The sequence below is a fragment of the Epinephelus lanceolatus genome, chromosome 6, assembly GCF_041903045.1.
Source record: "Epinephelus lanceolatus isolate andai-2023 chromosome 6, ASM4190304v1, whole genome shotgun sequence".
Taxonomy (NCBI): domain Eukaryota; kingdom Metazoa; phylum Chordata; class Actinopteri; order Perciformes; family Serranidae; genus Epinephelus; species Epinephelus lanceolatus.
The window spans coordinates 41996213-42023997 of NC_135739.1; the positions used below are offsets into that span (position 1 = coordinate 41996213).

At 39.8% G+C, this 27785-nt stretch overlaps 1 protein-coding gene across 1 annotated transcript in view; it reads right to left on the reverse strand.

Annotated features, from left to right (window-relative positions):
- Positions 1–525: 525 nt before the first annotated feature.
- The window catches only part of LOC117253759 (uncharacterized), a 43770-nt gene continuing 16510 nt past the window's right edge, over positions 526–27785 (reverse strand). The window contains exons 2-4 of the mRNA XM_078169131.1: positions 18608–18705; positions 10909–11080; positions 526–3589 (exon numbers count right to left, since the gene is read on the reverse strand). Coding sequence (XP_078025257.1) covers positions 3180–3589; positions 10909–11080; positions 18608–18705 — 680 coding nt within the window. The 3' untranslated portion in view covers positions 526–3179. The remainder of the gene's footprint in view (positions 3590–10908; positions 11081–18607; positions 18706–27785) is intronic.

Below are 27785 nucleotides of genomic sequence, written 5' to 3' on the forward strand. Positions count from 1 at the left end.
AACTATAACTAATTACTTTTTTAAAGTAACGTTCCCAACACTGGCTGTTTAAGGAAGTGAGAACAGGGCTATACTAATTTGTATGCTTGTAGAAATCCTTCTTTATTTGACACTCAATTTTTAACTGAAAGCAATAACTTGAAAGATGAGCTTGAGTGTGGGATAAGTAACACTGCATATTGTCCAAACCATATGCTGAATAGTGATATATCTTTAGAGGAGGTGCAGAGGGTAGTAGATAAAGCTAAATTAAATAAAGCTGTGGGTATAGAGGAACTTCCAAATTAGGTCCTCAAAAACTCAAATATGCTGAATATTTTACACTGTTTATTTCAAAACTGTTTTCAGTATGGTATTTCTCCATCAATGTGGAATAAATCCATGATCAAACCCATTCTTAAATCTGTAACCTCAGATCCCAGAGTTCTGTTAAACTACAGAGGTATAAGTCTGATCAGCACAGTATACAAATTGTATTCAGGTGTCCTTAATAATAGACTTAATAATTATGTGGAGTCCTTTGGAGTGTTGGTGGATGAACAGAATGGATTTAGGAAAAATAGGGCTTGTATCAATCATATTTATACCATCACCTCTGTAGTGAGAGCCAGACTCACAGAAGGTAAAAACACATTTGCTTGTTTTGTTGATTTTCAGAAAGCATTTGATTGGGTCAATAGAGATCTCCTGGAGTATAAATTATTGTGTTCTGGCACTGATGGTAAATTTTACAATGCTATCCAAGCTCTGTATAAAGCCCCAGTTGCTTGTTTACAGTTAAATAATCTCAGGACTGGCTGGTTTCCTACACCATTTGGAGTGAAGCAGGGAGATGTGCTCTCCCCTACTTTATTTGCCCTCTATGTAAATAATTTAGCTCTAGAAATCAAGCAGGCCAATCTGGGCATACCAATTGATGATTTGAATTTAAATATTTTGTTATATGCTGATGATATTGTTTTAGTTGCTGAAAATGAAATTAATTTACAAAAAATGCTGAATATTATGAGTTTATGGTGTGGTAAATATTTCAGTTTGGATTAAGGCCCTTAAAGTATGTTACTTCATATAAATATCTTGGTTTTGTTTTTAAGACCTTCTCCGAAGGAAGAAAATCATTGGCAGAGTCAGCAGGGAGAGCTTTAGGGTCTGTAATGAGTAAAATGAAAGTGTGCCCCAACCTTGGTTTTTTGACATTTTCAAAACTTTATGACTCAATGTTTGGCTCAATTTTATTTTATGCAGCAGGCATGTGGGGTTTTAAAGATAGCCCTGAAAGTAATGCTATTCAGTCTTGAGCCATGAGGTGCTTTCTCTGGGTTCACAGATATACTGCTAAAGGGGCTATTGAAGGGGACATGGGATGGGTGCGGTGTCTTGTGAAACAGAGATGTGAAATAATTCGGTTGTGAAACCGCCTTGTTCAATTGCCAGAGGATAGGCTGACCAAAAAGATTTTTAACTGGGACAAAACTCATAATTATCCTTGGGCAAAAGAGGTTTCTGTATTATTTTCGTTTTCTGATTTAAATTATACATTTAGGAACAATTTGCAGTGTAATATAAACATAGTGAAAGCAAAAATAGTTAAGATTCACAATGAACAATGGAAAGATGAGATCTGGTCCAAACCAAAACTCAGAAACTATGTTCAAATCAAAGTGGGGTTCCACACAGAACATTATGTAACTTTAAATTTGAAGAGGGGACAGAGGTCCTTTTGTGCCCAGTTAAGAACTGGTACCCTTCCTCTGGCTCTTGAAGTGGGCAGATATAAAGGTATCCAGGAGGAGCAACGTATATGTGTTCTTTGTGATCTTGATGTTGTTGAAGATGAATATCACTTTCTGTTTCATTGCCCTTTATACTGTGATTTAAGGAACCACCTCTTTGAAAAAATTCAGTGGAAAAATCCTGACTTATTTTGGTTGTCCGAAGGTGAGATGTTGCGTTGGCTTTTTGATGAGGAGACCTTTCCCGTGGCAAGATTTATAGAAAATGCTTGGCACTTAAGACAGAGAACGTTGTACCCAACATATTAAGATGTTTCTGTTATGGAATTTGGCTATTCTGAAATGTTTGCTTTTCCTTTTGTGGACTTTTTGTTATTGATCTGTCATGTGGCCATCCAGGCTGTTGTTCTGTTTAGTGTCTTGTAAGCCCATATGGGCTGGGCACCACTTGGTGCACGACACTTAAATAAATAAAAGAAATCAATCAATACTGATTTCTTTAGGTGGGCCTCTTTAAGGTGGCTTAAATATGTTTTGATATCAACCCCCATCCACAGCAATGTAATGCTGAGCTTCCCTGTTGGGACTCCTGCCTGCTATTCCAAACTGGGGGCATGCCAACCGTCATCTTCTGAAGGTAATACACTGACTATATATCAGTACCTCATACAGCCCCATTTCAAAAATCCCAAACTAACCCTTTAAATTAAAAAAATCAATGTTGTTAATACGTATACCCTCATAGAATTCTAAGGGGTAATGTTTTTGAAATTTGTGAGTCCAAATTATTATCCTAGCCTCAAAATTACAATTTATAAAATTGAACAGAGAATAGTAATTTGTCCCATGAAGCTAGTATTTTGTTGCCCTTGAATGGTAAAGTTGCTGAGGTAAGTAGAGAGCATCTGGGCTTTTTCTCAAATTTATTTTTTTAAGATTGTGCTATCTTTGGCATCCTTTAAAGCAGGGGTCAGCAACCTTAACTGGCAAAAGAGCCATTTTGACATGATTAGCTAATCAGAGCTTCTTATGCCAAAGACCTAAGGACCTCCAACATCATTGCCAGAGGGTCATGACCCATAAGCCTTCAATAGCGTGAATGACGAACACAAAATATTATCCATTATGGCCTGTACAGATAATGACCTCCTCTGTGCACATTGCCGGAGGCATTAAAACAAACCTTTCACTGCCCCAGGCTGCTGGCAAACATCCAGATAGCCTGCTTGTGCCATATGCTTCTGTCTGAAGGTATCCTCCATTAACAGTCAAGCTATTAGCGGATGGAAGGCCATAGCCACTGTACTGTGGATCCTGTCCAAGGTCCATGCTTCAGATCACACTACCAAACTATTGAGAACAGGCCTTTGCTGCATCCAGTTCTTTCCCACAAGTTTTCACTCAGCGTTTCTGTGTTTGCATAATGCAGATAGACAGACTTTGCAATCAGCCCACACAGCTGCAGTTGGCCGCCGAGAGCCACCTAATTGTCTGCCAGGTAGTCTGGGTGTCCATGAAGGACACAGTCTCATAGTGGGTAGGCCGACAGCAGGGGTGACTGCTGACCATCTTGCCGGAGACGCTCCCCTTGTCCATCAGAACTTTGAGTGCCAGGTCGTAGTTCTTGCGGGAGCTGTGGCAGGTCCCAACACAGTACTTAAAGAGGACTATTTCATCTGAGTTGTAACCGAGATCAAGATCTCGCACCCGTATCTCTTTCCTTTCCAAGTGGCAATCGTGGATGCTCTTGGTCTTCTTGCGGCTCCTCCTTGAGGTTCTGGGCAAGCTGGAGACAGGAGGGGAGCGCCGCCATCTGCTCTGCTGGATTTCCTCATCCTGCATCAGTGACCACTCTTCTATGAGAAAAATGACACGCAGATAAGACACCTGGGTAGTCAGTTGCCAACATGGACATGTAAGAAAAGTTCTGTAATATCAAAAACAATATTGCGACCACAGTTTAGCTCCCAAAATGAAGTTTTCACATGAATTCAGGAGCAGTATCATTACTTTATTGATGTGCTGCAGTTTCTGTTGAAACAGCAAGGGAACAATCTTATGTGTAAATCAATGGGTTATCAGTGGACTGATAGGCAGTTTGATTTACTAGAGCAGGCAGGAAGGCAGGACTGTCCAAATATGTTGTGATGACTTTATTTGTTGCCTTTTTGGATTTGGTAGTGCAACATTATGTCACTGCTATAGAGACTTATTTTTCAGGGAGTTCAAATACTTATTTCACAGAAAGGATACAGTTTATACCAAGACTACATGGTGACCTGTGTTTTTAAAGCAGAATTTTGTTTGCCACTTACTGGCAGCAGAGCAAGCCAGTATCATACCATGATAAGTATGATTACTGTAGGAGACTAAGAAGGATTTTAACATTTCTCTGTCAAAATCAGCAGGGAGAGGCTTTAGAAACAGCAGTTTCTGATACCCCACCCCCCACAGATTTTAACAGAATTGTTCAAAAGTTCAGCTCAAGAAGTGCTCTGCAAATGACACCTCCTTATGTGAGTGCTCTGATTAATACATTTATCTGATATATCTGAATGCACAATAATTGCAACCAGTTAAAGAGGTTAATAGATCAAATATCCGATAGCTACTTTTCACAGCTGACCAATAATTATGGTCAGACCCTAATTATAATTCAATTATAAGATAAGATAAGATAAGATAAAATAAACTTTATTGTCCAAAACGGGAAATCTGTTTTGGGCACATAGTGCGACATAGCTGCACAGCAGATACAACCACCATGTACAACCAAGACACACAGAAGACAACCATGTAGTACAGCAAGAATGCCGATTTGAATAACATGACTGAACAATCAAGACTACTGGGCGAAATAAATACATCAACTTTGTCATAACAGGTAAGGCTAAAAAAATATAAGCTCCATAAGGTTGCACTAGCCCAGGAGATAATAATTAAAAGTGCAAAAAAACTGTAGTATAGATAGTGCAAATAAAATACAGTAGTGCAAATGAAACTGTTGAAAATAAAACTGCAAGTAAAAACGTACCAAAGTGTGCAACACGTCAGTAGTCATAATAGCAGCCTTGCTCTGCCGGGGAGACAAAGCAGGGCCAGCAGATGAAGAGAGTGGCATAACCACAAGAACATTACAATTATATTTTTTGTAAGGGGGAGTCAGAGGTGTCAGGGGTGTCAGGCGTGTCTACTCTGAGGTATATTTGTTTCATTTCTCTCATCCCTTATCTGCTTCCAGGGTCAAAGGACTGAGGGATGTTGGAGGCTATGTTGCAAAGTCCTCTGAAACAAACTGTGATTTGTGATATTGGGCTTTATAAACAAAATTAAACTGAACTGTCTGCTTCACAGTTTATTCTGTGAGTCCATGGTTGAACAGTGACAGGAGTTAGGATAGGAGACATCCTCGCTTCCTTATTTGGCCTGGAGCATTCTTTGTAATCCTGCATAATAAGCCATGTGCTTTTGTTTACTTAAAACAACTAAGATTCAGAGTGGACAATGACAGAAATTAAATGAATATGCCTCATAGTAGATTTGTTGATTTAAATTCATGGTCTGACCATCATTTATAACAATATGTTAAGCTATCTCATTATAACATAAAACATTTCACCTTACAACAAAATACATTGTATATTATGTAATAAGAAGAAGTTTTTTTTTCAAGAAAAGTTTCTTGTTATAACATAAGTTTGTATGTCATAATAACATTAAAATATCTTGATGTGAAAAACATATTTTAAAAATGAACATTTCATGTTTCACCCTATGCTGATCTTTTTTCTTTTTCTTTTTTTTTTCATGGTTTGGCAGCGATATGCCTCCGTTGTTCCCACTACGCTGATCCTACTTAAGACTATACGTAAAAGCTGTGCCTCCTTCTGCTGACCAGTGGTGGAGCGTAACAATCATATAAGTAAATAAGTGAAGCAATTAAATGATATTATTATTATATTATATTATATATATATATTATATTATTATATTTGATATTTCACAAATACTTTTCAAATATGAGGAGCTGCTGCATTTCCTTTTGATAATTTTAATTATTTTGATTTATTTAATGTAATTAAATTGTTCTGCATTGAATACTTTTTATACCTAAATTGAAAGCAGACATTGATGCTGAATTAGGGAGTGAAATTCCTCTGGTTATCAGCTTGCTGTACAGCCACTATGCTGGGTCATCACCAGTAGGGCAGTGGAGCTGCTGGCTGAACTCCAACAGGAGCTGAGGTTGCTCTCTCAGTTGCCAGTAACATTCCAAACAAGCCTTACCCACGCCGCTATGCAGATCTGGCCCAGGTGTTGGCCCAGACTGATTTCTACTTCCTGAACTTGGGATGACTTTGCCCTGCACTTTCTCTTAATGCCTCCATAATGTCCTTAGGGAATGGTTATTACCACTGTGGAATGCTCATTTACAGCAGCATGTCAGTTCATGCCTCAATGTTTACCAAAAGAAAACCAAAGGACCTCTCAGTCAAACCCTGCTCAGGTACATATTCAGCCATGTTAAAACATGCCACATGGGTTTGCATTATTTAATGTAATTATTCAACTATTTCATGTTACAATTGAATTGGGCAATGTTCAGGCAATCATGCCTAACTGCACTAAACATTATAATTGTTTTTAGTGAGAGCACAGTTTTCAAAAAAATCTTAGTGTGATGCTTTAGTGTGCCAACCTAATATTTTCCATCACTTTGATAAATAAAGGAGAAACACAGCTTGGGTTTACCTGACAGCATCACAACAATAAGTCAGTATCAGCAGAGATTCTCATGTGCAGTAACGGCTGTAACCACTACAAAAACTGTACAGTTACCATTTTTGTGCCTCTATCATTTAAGTATGGCCTAAGAGAAGGCATGTCCAATAAGATACGAATTGGACATTTGTTTATTTTTTCAAAACATAGTTCAGAAAAACCAAATTCATCGAAAGTTAAAATATCTGCAGCATGACTGACAGACCATCCTTTGCTTTTACAGAATTTAAGGTAAATTTATTTTTACTATTTTTGCCATTTAAATCTGATATTTTTTTCCTTCTTGTGATCAGTGTGACATTGAATGTCACCTCTCTGGTGGGGAAGGAGCTGGAGCTGGTGCGGGAGGTGGAGTGGTCCCAACTAGATTTAGGTGGGCTCAACTCCACGTGCAGCACTGGTTCTGGAACCAAAATCCTGGAGAGGGGCTGGACTCGTGCTTTCTTCGGAGTTGCCCAGGGTGAGAATTGCTGGGTGGGTGTGGGGATACTAACGAGTCCTCGGCTGAGCACCACTGTGTTGGGTTTCTCCCCAGAGAACGTGGGGGTCCCCTCGATGCAACTGCGGGTCACTAAGAGAAGGTCTCTGACTGTTGTTTCTGCACATGCACCGTACAGCAGTATGGAGTACCCGGCCTTCTTGGAGTCTCTTGGCGGTGTCCTGGAAGGGTCTGGCTGGCCCAAGGATCTCCTGAAGCAGCAGAAAGGTACCACTTGGCCAGAAGGGCTTCAGCTGGGGTGGTCGCCGAAACAAAAATCTGGGTGAGGGAGGAGTTCGGGAAGGCTATGGAGAGGGACTTTCTGCTGGCCTCGAGGAAGTTCTGGCAGACTGGAGACATCGTCGAGCAGTGGAAGGAGCACTTTGAGGAATTCCTGAACCCGGCCGTCATGTCCACTGTGGAGGAGGCAGAGCCTGAAGACTCGGGGGAAATCTCGCCCATATCCCTGGTGGCTGAGGTAGTTCCACCAGTTTGGATTAATTCATTGGTTAAAACAACACAAGCAATTGAGCTGAAGGTACAGCTGTCTTTCTTCATGTTTAGAACAAAAAATTAAAAAAATAAAAAAAGATCTGCAAACCTAAATTGGACATTACTTGACTTTGGTTTTGGGTTAAAACAAACAAACAATTAAGCTGCGGGTACAGGAATTGCAGGTAAACACGTTGTGTGAGAACATTGCAGTGACTCATATTAATTCACTAGAGACTAACCTGACCAAAAAAGAGGTTGTAACTCTGGGTGATATTCAACTTTTCCATTTGGTCATGGACTTTACACATTGACAAATGGCGTGCAAGGTACCCTGGGTGTGTTGATTGTTGACGTTCTGGGACACCGTGTCAGCTTCAGCCTGTTACATGCATTGTCTGTTTTTAAAATATACTTCTGATTTCACAGGAAATGTACAATTTGCATACAGTCTCTTTCAAAATAAACACACTTTGTCAGTACAACACAGCGAATTGACATCTTTTCTTCAATAATGAATGCACGTGGTTATGTTTTGTGGTTGGGTTTAGGCAACAAAACTACATAGTTGGATATAGGAAAAAAGAACAGGGTTTGGCTTTACAATCACATCTGCCTCCCTGGTAAAAGTCAGTGGTTGTTGGCTTTTTTTCCCAGCTCAGTCTGAGCACTAGGAACAGACAACAACACTAAGTCCTGAGATCTCAGACTCGAGCTACAGTCAGATCTCTGTTCAATCAAAGTACAAATGTATGAAGGGAATTTACCCAGTATGGCTAATGTGCCATCCATCACCTGTATATGTGCAGAACTGATCAGTCCAGCCAGAAATACCAGAATTTGTTACGGTCACACTAGATTAAGTTTAACTTCTTACCATTCCAGTAAAATTCAACTAAATTCACCTTAAACGCTTATCGAGGTCATACCCAAAGCACATTGAAAGCTGTTCTTGTTCAAATTTTAGTACATGTACAGTACAGGCCAAAAGTTTGGACACACCTTCTCATTCAATGCGTTTTCTTTATTTTCATGACTATTTACATTGTAGATTCTCACTGAAGGCATCAAAACTATGAATGAACACATGTGGAGTTATGTACTTAACAAAAAAAGGTGAAATAACTGAAAACATGTTTTATATTCTAGTTTCTTCAAAATAGCCACCCTTTACTCTGATTACTGCTTTGCACACTCTTGGCATTCTCTCCATGAGCTTCAAGAGGTAGTCACCTGAAATGGTTTCCACTTCACAGGTGTGCCTTATCAGGGTTAATTAGTGGAATTTCTTGCTTTATCAATGGGGTTGGGACCATCAGTTGTGTTGTGCAGAAGTCAGGTTAATACACAGCCGACAGCCCTATTGGACAACTGTTAAAATTCATATTATGGCAAGAACCAATCAGCTAACTAAAGAAAAACGAGTGGCCATCATTACTTTAAGAAATGAAGGTCAGTCAGTCCGGAAAATTGCAAAAACTTTAAATGTGTCCCCAAGTGGAGTCGCAAAAACCATCAAGCGCTACAACGAAACTGGCACACATGAGGACCGACCCAGGAAAGGAAGACCAAGAGTCACCTCTGCTTCTGAGGATAAGTTCATCCGAGTCACCGGCCTCAGAAATCGCAAGTTAACAGCAGCTCAGATCAGAGACCAGATGAATGCCACACAGAGTTCTAGCAGCAGACCCATCTCTAGAACAACTGTTAAGAGGAGACTGCGCCAATCAGGCCTTCATGGTCAAATAGCTGCTAGGAAACCACTGCTAAGGAGAGGCAACAAGCTGAAGAGATTTGTTTGGGCCAAGAAACACAAGGAATGGACATTAGACCAGTGGAAATCTGTGCTTTGGTCTGATGAGTCCAAATTTGAGATCTTTGGTTCCAACCGCCGTGTCTTTGTGAGACGCAGAAAAGGTGAACGGATGGATTCCACATGCCTGGTTCCCACTGTGAAGCATGGAGGAGGAGGTGTGATGGTGTGGGGGTGTTTTGCTGGTGACACTGTTGGGGATTTATTCAAAATTGAAGGCACACTGAACCAGCATGGCTACCACAGCATCCTGCAGCGACATGCCATCCCATCCGGTTTGCGTTTAGTTGGACGATCATTTATTTTTCAACAGGACAATGACCCCAAACACACCTCCAGGCTGTGTAAGGGCTATTTGACCAAGAAGGAGAGTGATGGAGTGCTGCGGCAGATGACCTGGCCTCCACAGTCACCGGACCTGAACCCAATCCAGATGGTTTGGGGTGAGCTGGACCGCAGAGTGAAGGCAAAGGGGCCAACAAGTGCTAAACACCTCTGGGAACTCCTTCAAGACTGTTGGAAAACCATTTCAGGTGACTACCTCTTGAAGCTCATGGAGAGAATGCCAAGAGTGTGCAAAGCAGTAATCAGAGCAAAGGGTGGCTATTTTGAAGAAACTAGAATATAAAACATGTTTTCTGTTATTTCACCTTTTTTTGTTAAGTACATAACTCCACATGTGTTCATTCATAGTTTTGATGCCTTCAGTGAGAATCTACAATGTAAATAGTCATGAAAATAAAGAAAACGCATTGAATGAGAAGGTGTGTCCAAACTTTTGGCCTGTACTGTACGTGCATGGTATCATTTAAAAGGATAACACTCTGAAGTTCTTTCACCAACATTCAGAGTCACTAAGACACTGCAATAGAAGTTTTTTTTTAAAATCCTGATTTCTTGGAAAAAGATGCTGCAGATGACTAGAACTGGGACTTATTAACTGGAAAACACAATGGGGCAATATCATGAAGCCTTAAATAGTCCAAATTCAAAGTAAATATAATACAAAAGAAACATTTTACATGTTTTTCTAAGGTTTTGTCCAGGCACTTTTAAAAGAAAAGAGGATAAAATAATGTACTGAATGTGTGATTATGAGTGAAAAACAAAGCAACCAAGACAGAAATATCTATTTCAGAGGTTACTGTATATAAAAACACTTCTGGAAAACATCACTTGATAAGAAAAACATTTTTTATTACATATAGCAAGAAGAGAAATATAACCATTTCAAATGATACAAAGGCAGTTTGGGGATATCTATGGATGTAATGATTCCTATCTATCTATCTATCTATCTATCTATCTATCTATCTATCTTATGATTGGAGAAATAAAAAGTTTTAACTGTTCATTTGTTTGTTGTTTGTCTGAAAGAAGTATTTATTGAACCTGCTGTGGTGGCTGTATCTTAAAATGATCCACATCAATTAAACTGCAAGGAGCATAGCTTTCTAACGATAGGGCGTATGACTAAATCACTTAAAAACAGCAAATACGACAGCTGTTTACATGTCATAATCATCAAATAAAACGTTACAAGGATGTGAAGTAAAACAGCAACAAAAAATAGATTGTAGACTAATGACATAAGATAATGTAATGCTTACCAAGGGCTTGAGGCCAGGGTGCGTGAACACTGCTGTCCTGTTCCAGATCTTCAGCAGGAGACAAGAAGGGCTGCCTTTGGACACGCTGGAGGTCTGGATGAGCCTCTTTATTGTCCTCAGAAAACACATCTTTTACTAGTGTTAGCAATGACGCCATCACCCACAGCATCACCTGATTACATCAAGGAACACACTTTGGTCATCAGGCTGGCTGCTCAGTTAGGGAAGCCGATAGATTCACTGATTCACTGCACTTCATTGTAAAACATGTTATCAAGCAGAAAGGAGATGCAATCACAATGACAGATGCAGTCAGGGTTAAATGTTTTCACTGGAGCAGCCCAGTGGTGGGAAGGTGGACAGAAGTATGACTGTATATACACTATATATAGTGTACTCCAATAGTGTTTAACAAGCCCTCATTGACTGGTAGAAGAGCAGATCTTATAAGTATTAGCCCGCCAGAGGTACAGAGACACAAATGCAAAGAGCAACTTTTGTTAAGACCTTGATGGAAAATGAAAAATGATCCTCATCCCTGAAGTATTTTGGTCCAGTTTTGTGTCTGCATTTATTTATTAACCCAAAAGAGCTGAGATCAATGTCAAACTGTGCACGACTGGTGACATGAGAAGAGGCCCTCTATGGCTAAGGCAGTAGAGCAGGCTGAAAGATTGGCGGTTTGATTTTCAGCTCCTCCAGTCCACATGTCAACGTTTCCTTGGTCAAGATATTGAACCCCAAATTACTCCCAATGGCTAATTTATTGGCGTGTCAGTGAATGTCAAGGAGGTTAAAAAAAAGAGGAGAAGTCACGTGGTACAGGTACAATACATGCACAGTGAAATCTTGTGTGCACCTACCAAAAGGCTTAATAGGTGGTGCACTATCATAGGTGTTCTTAGTCAGCCTTGAGTCAGAATCAGAATAAGGTCCTTAATAAAGACCATAAACAAATGCTTTCTATATAAAAATGTTCTGTTGTATATTGATTGCCATCCAATTGAGTGTATCAAAAAGGTTCTGTCAGGCCGAGTGCAACCAAGGAGGCTAAGAAGGGTGCACCCAGGGAGTATCTGAACAGATACCATCCCTTTATTTCTAGCACCATCTGCTGTAACCCTCCAACTTCAGCTTCAGTAACACTGCACATGTTTCATACTCCCATGGCGTCAAAGCGTGTGTTCCAGCCTTCTTTGAATAGCTTTGATGCATGTGTATGCTTGTGTAATAGTCTACAAATGTGGGTGAATGTGGCATGTGAAAGAGCTTTGAGTGGTTAGAAGACTACAAAGTCTAACAAATGCAAGTCCATTTACCATGAGGATTAGAGTGGACCTGACCACGGTGGCCTGACCACTCAGTGAAGGGTGCGACACCACGGGGGACGACTGGAGTGAGGCAGCCAAGCTACCCCTCGATTGCATCCTTTCTTGTGTTGACAACCAAATCAGATGTGTTGTGGCAGCTGGCTCAGTAGTAATTAAATAAAACAAATCCTTCTACCAGTAATACTGCTGTATTTACATAAGGCTTCACTCACACAATGTACTCACATCTGTGCTTAGCAGAAATCAGGGATTCATACATTTTATCTTTCCTGACTCTGTTCCTACTGTGTCACCAAATTTAGAACTGCCTTGTAACTAAAGACATTAAAACTAATTAATTATTTTAAAAGGCTTTAATAGACAACATTTAAAGCCATTAATTTACTTATGCATTTGTCAAATGTATTAAATAACAATGAAACTGACACCCTTTCATCGTCATTAATTATTTATCAAAAAATTCAACTATAAAAAGTGGAGCGTCCCAGTTTTTATTTTATAGAAATTGTGCAAATGTTCTTTTGTAGCCAACTTCTTCATTGGTAGCCTATTAATAGGCATGCAGGACATAAAAAGATTCTGATTTACCTCCAGGCAGGTGTTAAAATGTCATATTTAACCTTACTGGAAGATATTACAGTCCGTGTCTTCAGGAGAGAGTGCATCATCACAGACTGACATGTTTGAACATGTTTGAAGAGAGTGACAAACGGCTTATCAGCTGTTTATGACTGCCATTACATTCACAGACACTCACCAACGTTCTATCTCCAGGGGGCCTGGCAGTTACTGATTGCAGATAGTGGGCACACGCCTTTTACACCAAAATTAGCATGTGTACATGGGTTTTTTAAACACAGGTAAACCCACTAAAAATAGGCTATAGACTCCTTTCCCACTGCCAGTAGACCAGAGCTGTGTACATATTGTAGGTCTACTGCAGATGAGCATGCCTTTCTGTGAATGGGTGTTTTTTTGCAGTGTCATGTTCGATGTCACGGACAGGCCAGAAAACAGATTACTAAACAGTAAAAAGCAGCATGGAACCTTTGAAGATGTTACAGTGATTACTTGTTTTTAAAACTGTATATCACTTAGTTATTCAGTCTCTCTTTTAAACTCAGCGCAAACTAATTTGGATTGATGTTTAAGCGCTGCTTGGACAGAGACAGACAGTATTCTGTGGTAGTGCATTACCGCATCTGGCCAGTAAAGGGGCTAAAATGTACACGTTCACCCCGATGTTGTGTTTCCATCACTGCCGATCAGAGCTGGAGCAACACACACACACACACACAAAAAGCAACATGAATGTTTGTGATAAATTTGTGCCAGTCCATTTATTAGATTGGGAGATATTTTACAAAACAGAAACTATAACCTGCCAGCACCAGTTGGATGAAAACACAGACAATAACCAAAGTCACAGAGTGCCCCAGGAAGGAATCCTTAAACCCAGAAATGAGTTGGCATTTTAGCATTCCGGGTCCCCTCGCCTTGAAGTCAGTAGGTTATTTAAATGAATTTTTGGGTTGAAATAACGGCTGAGGTTGACACAACCTGAAGGAACCAGGTGATGCTAATTTCTGTGTCGGCCTACAGAAAAAGGTCATTACTGGATCACTCTATTTGCACTCATCCCTTGGAGACCATTAATGCCTAAAACAAATTCCATGGCATTCTTTCAATATATGTTGAGATATCCCAGTCGAGACTTAAGTGGTGACTGACCAATGACCAGCTTTACCAGAGCCGTGCCACTATAGCAGTATTTGCATTTAATTTAGTAACTTACAATGTTACATGTGGAAACTGAAATCTGATCTGTCCTGTTCCATCAGCTCTTTGACATGGAAACTGTGTCTGGCTTTCAGCCTATAGAGGCCCTGTCTTCATGGCCATACCTGCAGCCAACATCTGCACCTCTTTAATTACTTAATTGTAAGTGACACCTTCCTGTTGTGCAGGCGAGGTTAATATTTTAACACCACTTATAAAATGAGTTTCTCTGCAGTGTCTGGCAGGAACTTCAGGCCCAGATCAAGTAGGAAATGTAATGGAATCTGGCTGATGATGAAATATATGCAGTTTTACAGCTTGTCAGTAAATCTCACTACTTTTCCTTCTGATTTTAATACATTCTTTCATTCATGAGCACATTAATTCATGGCTAAAAACCACAGTATGCCTCAGGTGAACAGCTCGTCGGATCATCTTACAGACACCCCCTTGCTGACACAGCAATCACAGGGTAGTTGCTGGGGGTGCAATAGTGATGGGAACAACATGAGCACATGAGGGCCTTCAGAAAGTCTGAATTCAAAGTTTCTTTTTATCTGCAATTTTTTGTATGTTTTCCTACGAAAAGCAATGCACCCAAATTCATACATATTCCACATATTTTGAAAGGCTGCGATCATGTGACCAATGTGCTGATGACAGTAAACTAAGAAGCAGTCCTAAAAAAAAAAAAAACTCCCTGGAGTTGCATGCTTGGATCCATGTGAACTTTGAGTGAACTTTGAGTCATTTTAAGGTACGTCCTCACCATGTTTCTTTTCCTAAACCTAACCTTTGTTGATAAGTTTTACTACTGCGCTCTGTGTATTGTGTTGCCAAAAATCACTAATGCAAAAAAAAAAGAAACAAAAAAAAAAAAAACAGCTTGATAATTTAGACTGAGTTTTAAACATTACACCCTGTATTAAGAGCAGTCAGTCAGTTTGATGGCAGGTTTTAACCCTTTTTGTTTTGTTTGTACATTGGGCTACCTTCTTGTCTGCATCTGGATGTCTTTGGTAATGACATAATACTTTCTCAATTTAGGAGCCGAAGTCAGATGGCTTTCCGCCTTTTTCTTAGCTCAGGGTACAAGGAAGATGGAATACCCTGTGATAGAAATAATGTTAAAAAACTTGAGAGTGGAAGCTATGTTTGTAAACATATTACAGTATGCAGATAAAAGATGGCTGTAATGTGCTGAGCAGGGGCGGAAATCCCGGGGGGGACAGGGGGGGACATGACTCCCCCTTCAGTAAAGCTGTACCCCCCTAGAATCATTTGAGACACAATTAATAATTTTTGAACAATGCAGTAGTATTTATTGAAAGCACAATGTAAGCGGTGCTCATTATAATCGCGCAATAATGTGCTATTTAAATCTTTAGTTTAGATTTAGTCCCCCCCTCCCATTCCTAGTAGTGGTATATCCCACACTCTTTCCAACGGGCGGGGCTGCAGTAGCAGCGTGTGGCTGGAACCGCTGCCCACATCGCACATCGCAGGGTAAGATGTTCACTTACACAGACACAGTTTAACTTAGGCTACACATCCCATTTACTGTTACAACAAGCCCCAGGCCCAGGCTGATAATATAAACTGTCTGCAACATTTCTCCCGCATTATTCAAAAGCCTACTCAATTACGAGTGCTGCTAAGCTAAAAGCTAATGATTAAGCTCAGAGTTTAGTGGAGGAGGACAGGGCAAGAGCAGTCAGTGGCGGAGCAATGGGTACCTGTCTGTAGGCTCTCCACCTGTCAGTGAGACAAACATGAAAGACATGCAGACGAGGAGTGGCCATTACGCACGACTATTACGCATGGTTGTGGCGGAGTGGCTCGTATGGGTACCTGTCTGTAGGCTCTCCTCCTGTCAGTGAGACAAACATCAAAGGCGTGCAGACGAGGAGCGGTCATTACACACGACTATTACACACGGTTGTGAGGTGCGCAGCGGCAGATCTCACAGCACACTGTTTATAAACCAGTTTACCAGTTTAATTGCAGGAAATGTTTAGTTTTAGTTTTAGTTTAGTTAGTATAGACATTCACTCTGCCTGTTGGAGAGATAGAGAGAAGATTAAAGCGTCAAATTGCGGTAAAAGATGCTGTATAAAAGACAGGCTACAACTTTTTTTCCTTGTCCCCCCCTGGAATTATTCTCTAAAATTTTAGTGTTTATTGTCCCCCCCAACTATGAAATGGGATTTTCGCCCCTGGTGCTGCGATTTCAATGTGTGCACCTTCTTAAATATGTTATTGTTTCAAAGTGGATACCCAAGATTAGTGTCACCAATTCAGCATCTGACCAAATATCTCCCCCTCTGCTTCTGACATAATGTTGAGGAATGGCCAAGAAAAGTGGTTTATGCAGAACATTATGATGCCACAGTAAGGTTGACCTTTGACATTTTGGATATTAAATCATCACTTCATCATTGTAGATTATTAGATGTGTGTGTGAAGTTATGTATTTAATCCTGGTATGAGCCTATTGTGCCTGCATATGTATGAGGCCTGGACATTTTGCACCAGAAGTCGTGGCCTTTTTAGTTGCCAAAGGTCAGTGCCAATGGAGGAGGTAGTGTGTCCTTTTTGTAGGGAGGTGGAGAGTAACTGAGGTAAGGTTGGGATGGTGAATAGACATGTCCCATGTCACATTTCCATGCAGGAGACCAGATTTTGTGTACTATAACGTGTGCATTTAAAGGGATAGTTCGACATTTTGGCAAATTCGCCTATTGCCGTAATCCCTATAGTCATATGGGTAGGTACATTACCTTTAATTGTCAGTGTCTGCAGTTCTGAGATCGGTGGAGCAGAGCTGCCCGCTGAAATGGAGGTGAATGGTACAGCCCCTTCTCTCCCTCAAAACTAATCAAATACACCATCAAATGACTCCAAAACACTCTAGTGGACAACACAACAATGCTTGTGCATTCCCCACGCTATGAAATAATAATGTATAATTAAGTAACATTACGACATATGAAGCAAATACTCTGAACTACTTTCTTGAGTAAACCACTGGGCGGAGTGACACAGTGTGCAGCTGAGACAATGCCGTTGTTATTGCTTGTAGCCATTTGCGGTATCATCAGCTGGACACACCAGAAGGTTTGAGGAAAGTTTAGAAGTGTTTTTGTAAATCATGGTTTACACATGCATTGTAAAAGGTTGCAGTAACAAGCGAAAGACATGGAGCAAAGTGAAGTTTCACGTACTTTCAACCAGTAATACGGACAGGATGAAACAATGGCTATTTGTGCTGGACATCGATCCCAACACGCCTGTGGAAATGGTCCGGAAAATGTTTGTGTGCTCCTGCCATTTTTTACCAGAGGACTACGTTGAAAGGATGGAGCGCAGAAGCTCAGGAATGGTTCAAACACTTTTCTTAGATACTGCCACACCATCTGTCGGCATCACAAAACAAGCAGACGTGGTAAGTGATCGTTGTGTATTTTGCTCAGCAATCTCTCTGCTGTAACGTTACCTCCATGTTGAGTAACATTAGCCTACAACCCAAGCATGGTAAATAAGGCTAAAATGCAAATGTTGTTGTGGTTATGTTATGGGTAAGTGCTTGCCCAGAGCATATAGTGAAGTGACTGGCATTACTTCTCATTGTTGGGAATAAACAGACTGCTAGGGAACATTTTATGTTGTTGTTCCTTCAGGACTTGTGGTGATTTATGAGTGTGGAGTTAGCATGTTCTCCCCGTGTTTCGGTGATTATTTTGAGGCGTACTCTATATTTATATTGTACAGGTGTACCTAATAAAGTGGCCAGTAAGCCCCACATTTACACCACTGGTTCTGGGTCTCCCCTCAGCCCCTGGTTGCTCGGCAGCCTCAACCTCTCTTCTTGCTCTCTCTTCTTCCAAAACCTGTAACTCTTTCTCTGTATATTCTGGCTTCTTCCCAACAAACTTGTTGTTTTGATGATGGGAGTAACTGCACTAAACATACGCTGTTTGAAATCACTCCGCCCAGCAAGTACTGTATATCTGGAATGTAGTTCTGGCTGTGCATTTGGCTTCAAAACAACTCTGTCTTGTAATATTACATTATTATTTCATAGCGTGGTGAATGTGTAAACTACAAGTTGTCCACAAGAGCATTTTGGAGTCATTTGATGTTGTATTTGATTAGTTTTGAGGGAGAAAAGGGGCTGTACCGTTCACCTCCATTCTGTGCGCTAAGCAGCGGGCAGCTCTGCTCCACCGATATCAGAACAGCAGGCACTGACAATTAAAGGTAATGTACCTACCCATATGACTATAGGGATTACGGCAATAGGTGAATTTGCCAAAATGTCGAACTATCCCTTTAACATTTTTTATTGGTAGAACCATGGTAGAAACCCTTTTAAGACACGGTCGCATGACATACAACAACCTGTACCTGTACAACCTGTTTGTTGAAGCATGGTAAGGATGGTAAGGTTATGGTTATATTTGGTTATAATATATAGCTGATACACATCTTTATGGTATATTATTATTCAGTACACATACATTGTAGAGAAAAATTTTTTTTTTTTTATTGAGAGGAAACTCCCCCCAAACATATGAAAACATACTCACCTTCCAGTTCTTCAGGTGATGCTGGGAAGTCGATACCTCCTGCCTCCACCAGGTTTTTCCATCTGACAAAAGAAAATAATAACGATAATAAAGAAAAGCTTTGTGTGTACATATATATATATATATATATATATATATATATATATATATATATATATATTATATAGAGAATTGTGGAACTGGAAAATCGCCTGGAACAACATTCAAGAATAAACAATGTCATAATCTCGGGGTTGGAGGTCAGACCGCTAAGCTACCGTCAGGCCGTGAAGGGACTGGAACCAGAGGGCAACATGGACTACGAAGAGACAACTGAAAAGCAGGTATCAGCCTTTCTTAGAAGTAGAAACATTTCAATTGATGAAGCGAGTATAGAAGCCTGTCACATGTTGCCAATCAGGACCCTGAAGAACAAACCTTCCATGCCTGCAATAATCATTCGCTTTGCAAATAGAAAACATAAGGTTGCGTTGCTCAAACAAGGGAGAAATCTAAGGGGTACTAATGTATACATAAATGAGCACCTCACCAAAAAAAATGCTGAGATTGTTGGCAAGGCCAGGTGGCTTAGAAAGCAGGGAAAAATACAGTCCACGTGGACAGCCAGCTGCAAAGTTTTTATAAAGCCGATGGGTGCACCTGAGAATGCCAGAGGGTTATGCATCAAGAGCATTGACCAACTGGATAGGTTTGATCAAAATTAACATGAATATGTGATGTGTCCTGAGATCTTAATAAATGGGCCTGTACACATACAATGGTTCTGCAAGATGTACAGCTTCATAGTTGGTGTATTGATTTGTTATTGGAATTATGGATTAAATAATGCCCCTCGGTCAACATAAAAAAAGCTTTAAGAATGCACATCTTAACATTTGCAGTCTTAAGCATAAAATTCAGGAACTTCTGACAATTTTGAAAAATGATAATATAAATATAATGACAGTCTCCGAAACACACTTAGATGCTTTAACTAGTGATGGGGAGATAGAAATACCTGGTTACTGCACTTTTAGAAAAGACAGAAATAGGTTTGGGGGAGGTGTTGCTATATATGTCCAAAACCATATTCCTGTGAAGACCAGAAAAGATCTCATGAACCCAGTTATAGAACCTCTGTGGCTCCAAATTCATCTTCCGCACATAAAACCCATACTCATTGGCTGTTGTTATAGACCTCCAAATTCAAATGTAAAATATACTGAAGAAATGTGTACTATGCTACAAAAAGTAACAGATGAGGACAGAGAGGTGTATTTTTTGGGTGACCTAAACATTGACTGGCTTTCTTCTTCGTGTCCTCTAAAAGAGAAAATTAGGGTAGCAATGAATGTATGTCATTTGAATCAAATGATTAATGAACCAACTAGGATAAGTTTAAATGCAACTGGAAGACTGTCTGCCACATGTATAGATCACATTTACACTAATGCCAGTGAGCTCTGTTGCAGGGCAGTATCTTTTCCTGTAGGTTTTAGTGATCACAATATAGTCATGATAGAAAGGAAAACTAAACTGCTGAAAACTGGGTCCAAAATTGTTATGCAAAGATCATATAAATCCTTCTGTGGAGAAAAATGTATCAATGATATAAAGTACCAACAGTGGGATAAAATTTATGGTGAAACAGATACAGATGCTGCGTTGCAATTGCTATTAGAAATGTTGTGGACTATATCTAATAAACATGCACCAATGAAAAAATTCACAGTCAGAAGTAGACCAGCCCCATGGCTTGATAAAGAATTAAAATCTGACATGGCTAGTAGGGATGAAATGAAAAGAAGTGCAGTAAGAACACGTGACTCTTTTTATTGGACCAAATATCGTTCACTCAGAAACAAGGTCACAAAAATGAATAGACAAAAAAAAAAGACAGTATTATCAAAAGAAGATTAATGATTTAAAGCATGATGGGAAGAAACTATGGAATACCTTTAATAATATACTTGGTAGATCCAGAGCAACCACTCCTTCCTTTATTGAATCAGAGGGAATATTTATCACAAAACCTCATAAAATTGCTGATCATCTTAATGACTATTTTGTCAATAAAGTTGAAAATTTAAGACAGAAAATGAACACTTCAAATTGCACAATATCAGAAGACTTAATCAATAAATGTATCATGATCAACAAAACCTGCAAATTTAGCTTCAAACCAGTTGGGGATGTGAGAAAAATGTTGGCCTCAGTAAAAGATGACATAGAGTTTGGGATGGATAATCTTGATGATAAATTAATTAAATTAATAGCTGCCTATATCACTGAACCTGTATGTCATATTTTTAACCTGAGCCTTAAACAGAATATATTTCCTCATGCTTGGAAAGTTGCTAAAATTATTCCCATACCAAAGAATAATAGAAGTCCCTTCAGCAAGGAGAATAGTAGACCACTTAGTATTCTTCCCGTTTTAAGTAAACTTTTAGAAAAACTGTGTTTGATCAAATCATGAATTATTTTTCCATTAATGACCTTGGTTCTGAGTTTCAACATGCCTATAAAGTGAATCACTCCACCTGCACAGCTCTAACACAAATGACGGACAACTGGTTGTGTCAAATAGATAACAAAAATCTTGTTGGTGCTGTTTTACTTGACTTCAGTGCAGCATTTGATGTGATCGATCATGATCTATTATTGAAAAAACTTTCCGTTTATGGTTTTAGTGTAAATGCTGTCGACTGGCTAAGGAGCTACTTAAATGACAGATCACAATGTGTCTATTTTAATGGCAGTCTCTCTGTTAAAAAAAGGTCAGAATGGGGTGTTCCTCAAGGAAGTTGCCTTGGGCCACTCCTTTTCTCCATTTTTACTAATGATTTGCCTTTGGTGTTAAAAGAATCAACCATGACAATCTTTGCTGACGATTGCACATTATATAGATCCTCCAATAGCCTGACTGTGCTTAATGAAAGCTTACAGAGAGAGCTTGATTGCGTATCAAATTGGGTAGAAAATAACAAATTAGTACTAAATATTATAAAAACTAAACGTATCATCTTTGGATCTAACTATGCATTGAAAAAAGAGCCGTCTCTTTCTCTCGCAATGAAAGGTTTATACCTTTTATTGCGGTTTATACCTTTCATTGCGAGAGAAAGAGACGGCTCTTGTCTGGCTTAAAGTGGAGGATAGATTGATGTGCAATCTTCTCGTGTTTTTTAGGAATATTTTGTTTCAAGCTACACCTAAGGAATTTCATGCTAAGATTTTGTATATCAATGACAGACACACTTATACCACAAGACAAGCAACACAACATTACGTAGTAGTTCCAATACCCAAAACCAGTGCAATCCAGAAAACTGTTTTTTTACAGAGCCTCCACTCAGTGGAACTCCCTACCCGATTCACTAAAAAAAAAATCCCTAACAAAGTAAGGTTCAAAAATTGTCTTAAAAAATGGGTTGCTTCGAGTGAATATTGTATCACTGGCTATTAATGGTTTTAATGCTTATGTGTAGGCGTGTGTAGGCGTGTGTGTGTGTGTGTGTGTGTGTGTGTATGTGTATCTATATAAATTATATGTATATAAATGTGTATATGTATGGGGGTGGGGTGGGGATGGTGATGTGATCTTGTGTAGTTTTTTGTTGTTGTATTGCATTGCATGTTTTTAATTTTGTAGTTTGGACATTTTTGTACATGGACCCCAGGAAGAGTAGTTGCTGCCTTGGCATCAACTAATGGGGATCCAAATAAACAAATAAACAAATATATATAGATATGTTATACTGATGGACACTATAGCTTCATTTCTACCGAGCAGTCCCGTTCACATTCACACGGTCACATTAGAATGTGTACCAAACTAAAAAGTGGAGCTGGGAACACTGCAGTCCGTTAACTGGTCAATAAAGAACCATCACTCTTGCTCAGGGGTGAGTTGTGGCTGCATTTGAGGCTTATGTAACCACTGTTCACACATGAGTAAACTCTAACTATAAAATGAAAAGATATTTTGATGCTTTATCATCTTTACTAGTTAACAGCAGTTATAGACTGAGAAAAAATAATTCCATTCACTGTGCCAACTGCCAGCAGCTACCGGCAACTTTTTCGTGCATGTTACTCAATGCATGAGTTGACAACATGATTCCATAATTTCAACATGACAACTGCAGACCACTCCATTTCATGATGATTGGATCTTTAATTTTGAGCTTCAAATATTCTGTTTCCTCTGCTGGCAGCACTACACCCCTGCTCCTGCCTGACAAGGACTCAATGCACAAACCTGCTATTTTTAAATATCCCATCAAGAGAGACTCTCACTCGGGCGTTGGTGGCTTAGTGGATAGAGCAGGCGCCCCATGTATGAGGCTGTTGCCGCAGTGGCCCGAGTTCGAGTCAAGCCTGTGGCCCTTTGCTGCATGTCATCCCTTCTCTCTCTTTCTCCCCCTTTCCCTTCCAGTCTTGTCCATTAAAGGCAAAATGCCCCAAAAAAAATATCTTTAAAAAAAAAAAAAGAGAGAGAGACTCTCACTCCAGCCTGTTCTTTTTGTTCTGAAAATGTCAGTGTGCAGCAAGGTGCAGACTTCTCTCTGCATCACTGCTGAAGAGGAAATAAAGCAAGAGCTGGATGGAGCAGTGAGTGACAAGAACCCCACCTACGTTTAAAGGCCCAGACACACTAAACCAACATCAGAATACTAGTGACAATGAAAGCTGACTATTGCATCGCTTCATGTTACCTGCGTCTTTGCCAAAAAGTTGCACATGAACATGCCAACCAGCATGAAAGTTCTGCGCCTGCATGAGCAGAAATAACTCCCCACACCGCCAGATGGCAGTCTTCTATAATCCTCATTCAAAAAGGCAAAGTGGAAGACTGTCTTGATGCTAGTTATACTATCCTGAGAGTGATTTCATTTCCCGACGGTGGATGAAATTGCCGATTGGCTGATTCAGGATGCTGAATCAAAAAAACAAAAAAGACAACAACAAGGGGGACTGACAAGGGGCAAGAGTGTGGGACACACTACACTGACAAAGGTAACAGACGCTCACGGACAACCCAACACTGACCCAACGTCTGACCGTCGGCTTGGTGTGTCAGAGCCTTAAGAGTACTGTCTGCAGTGGAAATGCTAAATGGATCCAGGGTCTGGGACATGTTCTTAGGAGTTAATTTTGGTTCTAATCATACTATACCGAAAGTTTCTAATGGAAATGCAGCTTTTAAAGTTTTTTTTTTCTTCTTACAGCTTCATGTTTCTAAAAATAGATTAGGCTCTGTCTGCTTCTGTCAGTGAAGCAGACATGGATGCAGAGTAGGGTACAGGAGGGATCAGCGATCAGATTACACAACACTGAGTGACACTATGAGTGTGTTAAAGATAGCCTGTCAAGCCTGCATTCAGCTACTACAGTTTACACTAGAGAAGACAGGAAGAGGATGCCAATGAGAAAGATAAGTGTGGCTTAATCTTGTTTTCCTTTAATCTATACTACCTATGGTAATGGAAGCAATTATTAAAACTGCTTAAAAGTGTCTCTTGTGACTGAAATGTTCATTAAATCCCACAATATAAAAGTGTTGCATAAAGTAAGTTCGACATTTTCAGTACAAATCCTGTGTCATTTGCTAAAACTGACAGCACTAAGCATGGTCCCAACGAGGACCATAACTACTGCCATGACACACATAAACATTTTCAAAGCTTTTGAATCAGCAGGATTCTAGTACTTACTGAACACTCAAGTGTGTGTGCCATATAGCCAGGCTACCTGTTACAGCAGAAATGGAACAAAACGTCACCAGCTGCCCAGCTCTTTCCTTTGGTTTTCTACCAAATGTAACCCACAAACAGTCACTTTGTGAACGTGTACGACACTGACAAATATCTAATCTATCTTCATATCCTAACTCATTGCTTTCACCAGGGACTGGTTCTTAATCAGGTTGAAAAAAAAAGGGTAGAAAACGGTCTATATCTAGAAAATTTGGTGCAACAGTTATGGAGTTAGGTTTATTTATGTGCTGGGCCACACCCTTTCTAAAGTTCACTGGTCATTATCATCGAAAAGCAAGAAAATATCAACAAACTTTTGCTGTTTTAATAAGCTTGGTCCAGCAATGATCCACAGAAAATTTGGTAGCAATCAGATCTATGGTTTAGGAGATGTCAAAAATGTGTTTCAGTCAGGACCACTTTAGTCAAAGAAAACTTTATTTCCATTGCAGTATTATATTTGGCAGTATGGCTCTGTTCTGGGGCTTATCTGCCTTTCCTCTACGCCTTCCCTACGCAGAAAGCCTAAGGTGGAAAGAGCACACCTCTCTGCCCTTTCACACACATATGAGGAAAGCCTGAGGCAGAGAGAGCACACCTCTCTGCCTTCCACGGGCTTACATGGAATGCCTAAGGGACAGAGAGCACACCTCTCCGCCCTTTTATGCACCTACGTGGAAAGCCTAAGATGGAGACAACACACCTCAGTTCCCCCCTGGGAACACAACAGAGCAACATCAATGACAAACAGAAATGACACTGACAAGTATTGGTTGCATAGAAAGGAATTATATTATCTATCAGCTGACTCCCTTCCGTCAATCAGCTGATCCATCAGTTGATTGGGCTACTTGAGATCAGCTGATGTAGCTGGGATGTGAGCTGGGCTTGACATCGTGTCCTCCCTGAACTAACACTTGACCCTAACAATATTATATTATATTTCAAGACTTTTACAAAAGGAATGACTATATATAGGTGAAACAGTTTAGTGAACAGAATGCAAATAGTGCAGATAAGTGGAGAGTGCAAGGACTACTGACATAAATACTCAATGCAAAACATTGTTACTAAAAACATATAGTATAATATATAGTAGGTGGTTATGTGGAGTTTTTACAGCCTGTTCAGATATACAATAGAGAAATATATTGTACATTTTGTATTTATTTTCAATATATTATTGTTAGTATTAGTATTTTTAGTATTATATTAGATATATTTGTAAATTACTAAATATTAATACTATGGTGGCACATGGTGCAGTGGTTAGCATTGTCGCTTCACAGCAACAGGGTTCCTGGTTCAAACCCAGGGTGGGGGAGCCCTTCTGTGTGGAGTTTGTATGTTCTCTCTGGCTGCAAATTTTATCCAGATTTTACAGAGCACTCCTGCAGAGATTTTACCAGCAGCCTATGATTTTATTGTGGACAATTTTAACAACAAACTCAAGTCAATGCTGGACTCAGTGGCTCCACTTTTAATCAAAACAATTAGAACAAAACCTACACCCCCGCGGAGAAATCAGGAAATCAAACAACTGAAAAGATACTGCAGGAGTGCTGAGAGAAGGTGGAGAAAATCAAACCTTACAATCCACTACGAAATATTACGTCAACATCTCAAAACCTACAATAACGCAGTCAAACAGGCAAGAATTTCCCACTTCAAAAAACTAATCTCTGACAATAAAAACAATCCCAAATTCCTCTTCTCCACAACTGATATTTTAACAAACAGTAATTTTAACAGATCACCTAAGATAACAACCAATGCCCTTTGTGAGGACTTTGCAGACCACTTCAGAAGTAAAATCAATGACATCAGATCCAGTCTCTTATCGCAACAGATTTTAACTGTCGACACACCTGGATCATTGCTTTTACCTGAGGAAACACTGGAGAGTTTTGCCCTGGTTGATGCGAGGACACTTGGTCGAGTTTTCTCCCAAGTAAAGCCCACAACCTGCCTTTTAGACCCAATTCCCACACCATTTTTTAAAACATTTTATGGATTCTTTGAGAAACAGTTACTGTACATGATGAATTGCTCTCTTCAGACAGGTGTCTTCCTGGCCTCCTTGAAAACGGCGGTGGTGAGGCCCCTTCTGAAGAAGAGCAATTTAGACCCCAACATTCTTAATAATTATCGACCTGTATCCAACTTACCATTTTTAAGCAAAATTTTAGAAAAACTGTTTTTTAACCAAGTAAATGATTTTTTAAATACAAATAACACTTTAGAGAAGTATCAGTCTGGTTTTAGGATGAACCACAGTACCGAGACAGCCCTTTTAAAGATTTTAAACAACATCAGGTGCAATTTAGATAACCATAAACTCACAGTCTTGGTACTACTGGATCTAACCGCCGCCTTCGATACAGTAGACCATCACATTTTATTAAATAGACTGAGGCACCTGGTCGGCCTCTCTGGTACTGTTTTTAACTGGTTCGTCTCTTACCTTACTGATCGACACTTCTTTGTAAGTATGGATACATGTTCCTCAGGAACCCATGAGATAAAGTTTGGGGTCCCCCAGGGGTCAATTTTAGGTCCAACTCTTTTTAATCTCTACATGCTTCCTCTGGGGGACGTCATCAGGAGGCATGGCATCAGCTTTCATAGTTATGCTGATGATACGCAACTGTACATCGCCGTGTCTCCTGATGACACAGGGCCAATTGATGCCCTTTTTAAAAACATAACAAAGGCAGGTTTCTACCACCTTAGGAATATAGCCAGAGTCCGCCCGTTTCTCTCAGGCCAGCACGGAGGTGCTCATGCATACTTTTATCTCCTGTAGGTTAGATTATTGTAATGCCCTGCTCTCTGGTCTTCCCAAAAAGAGTATCTCAAATCTAAAATTATTACAGAATTCAGCTGCACGAGTGCTGACGAGGACCAGAGGGCGGGAGCACATTACACCAGTTTTAAAGTTGCTGCACTGGCTCCCTGTGCACTTCAGGATCGATTTTAAGGTTCTTTTATTAGTTTTTAAATGTCTTAACGGTCTTGGGCCTTCTTATTTATCTGACCTGCTTTTACCATATCAACCCTCGTGGACCCTGAGGCCCTCTGGCACCGGCCTTTTAACCATACCACAAGTTAGGACTAAAACACACAGGGAGGCGGCATTTAATTATTATGGCCCCCGACTGTGGAACAGCCTGCCGGAGAACCTCAGAGCTGCAGAGACTGTTGATGTTAGTAGCTAATGTTTTTAAAAAGAGGCTCAAGACTCATCTTTTTAATCAGGCTTTTAACTGATCTCTTTATTTATCTATTTTAAATTCCTCTTACAACCGATTTATCCATCTATTATCTATTTTTTATTTATTTTTTATATTCTTACCCTTCCTCTTTTTACGTTCTTATCTCATTTAACCTTTATCTTTTGTTATTTTAGTTAGCCTATAGGTTTTAGTTTTGATGCA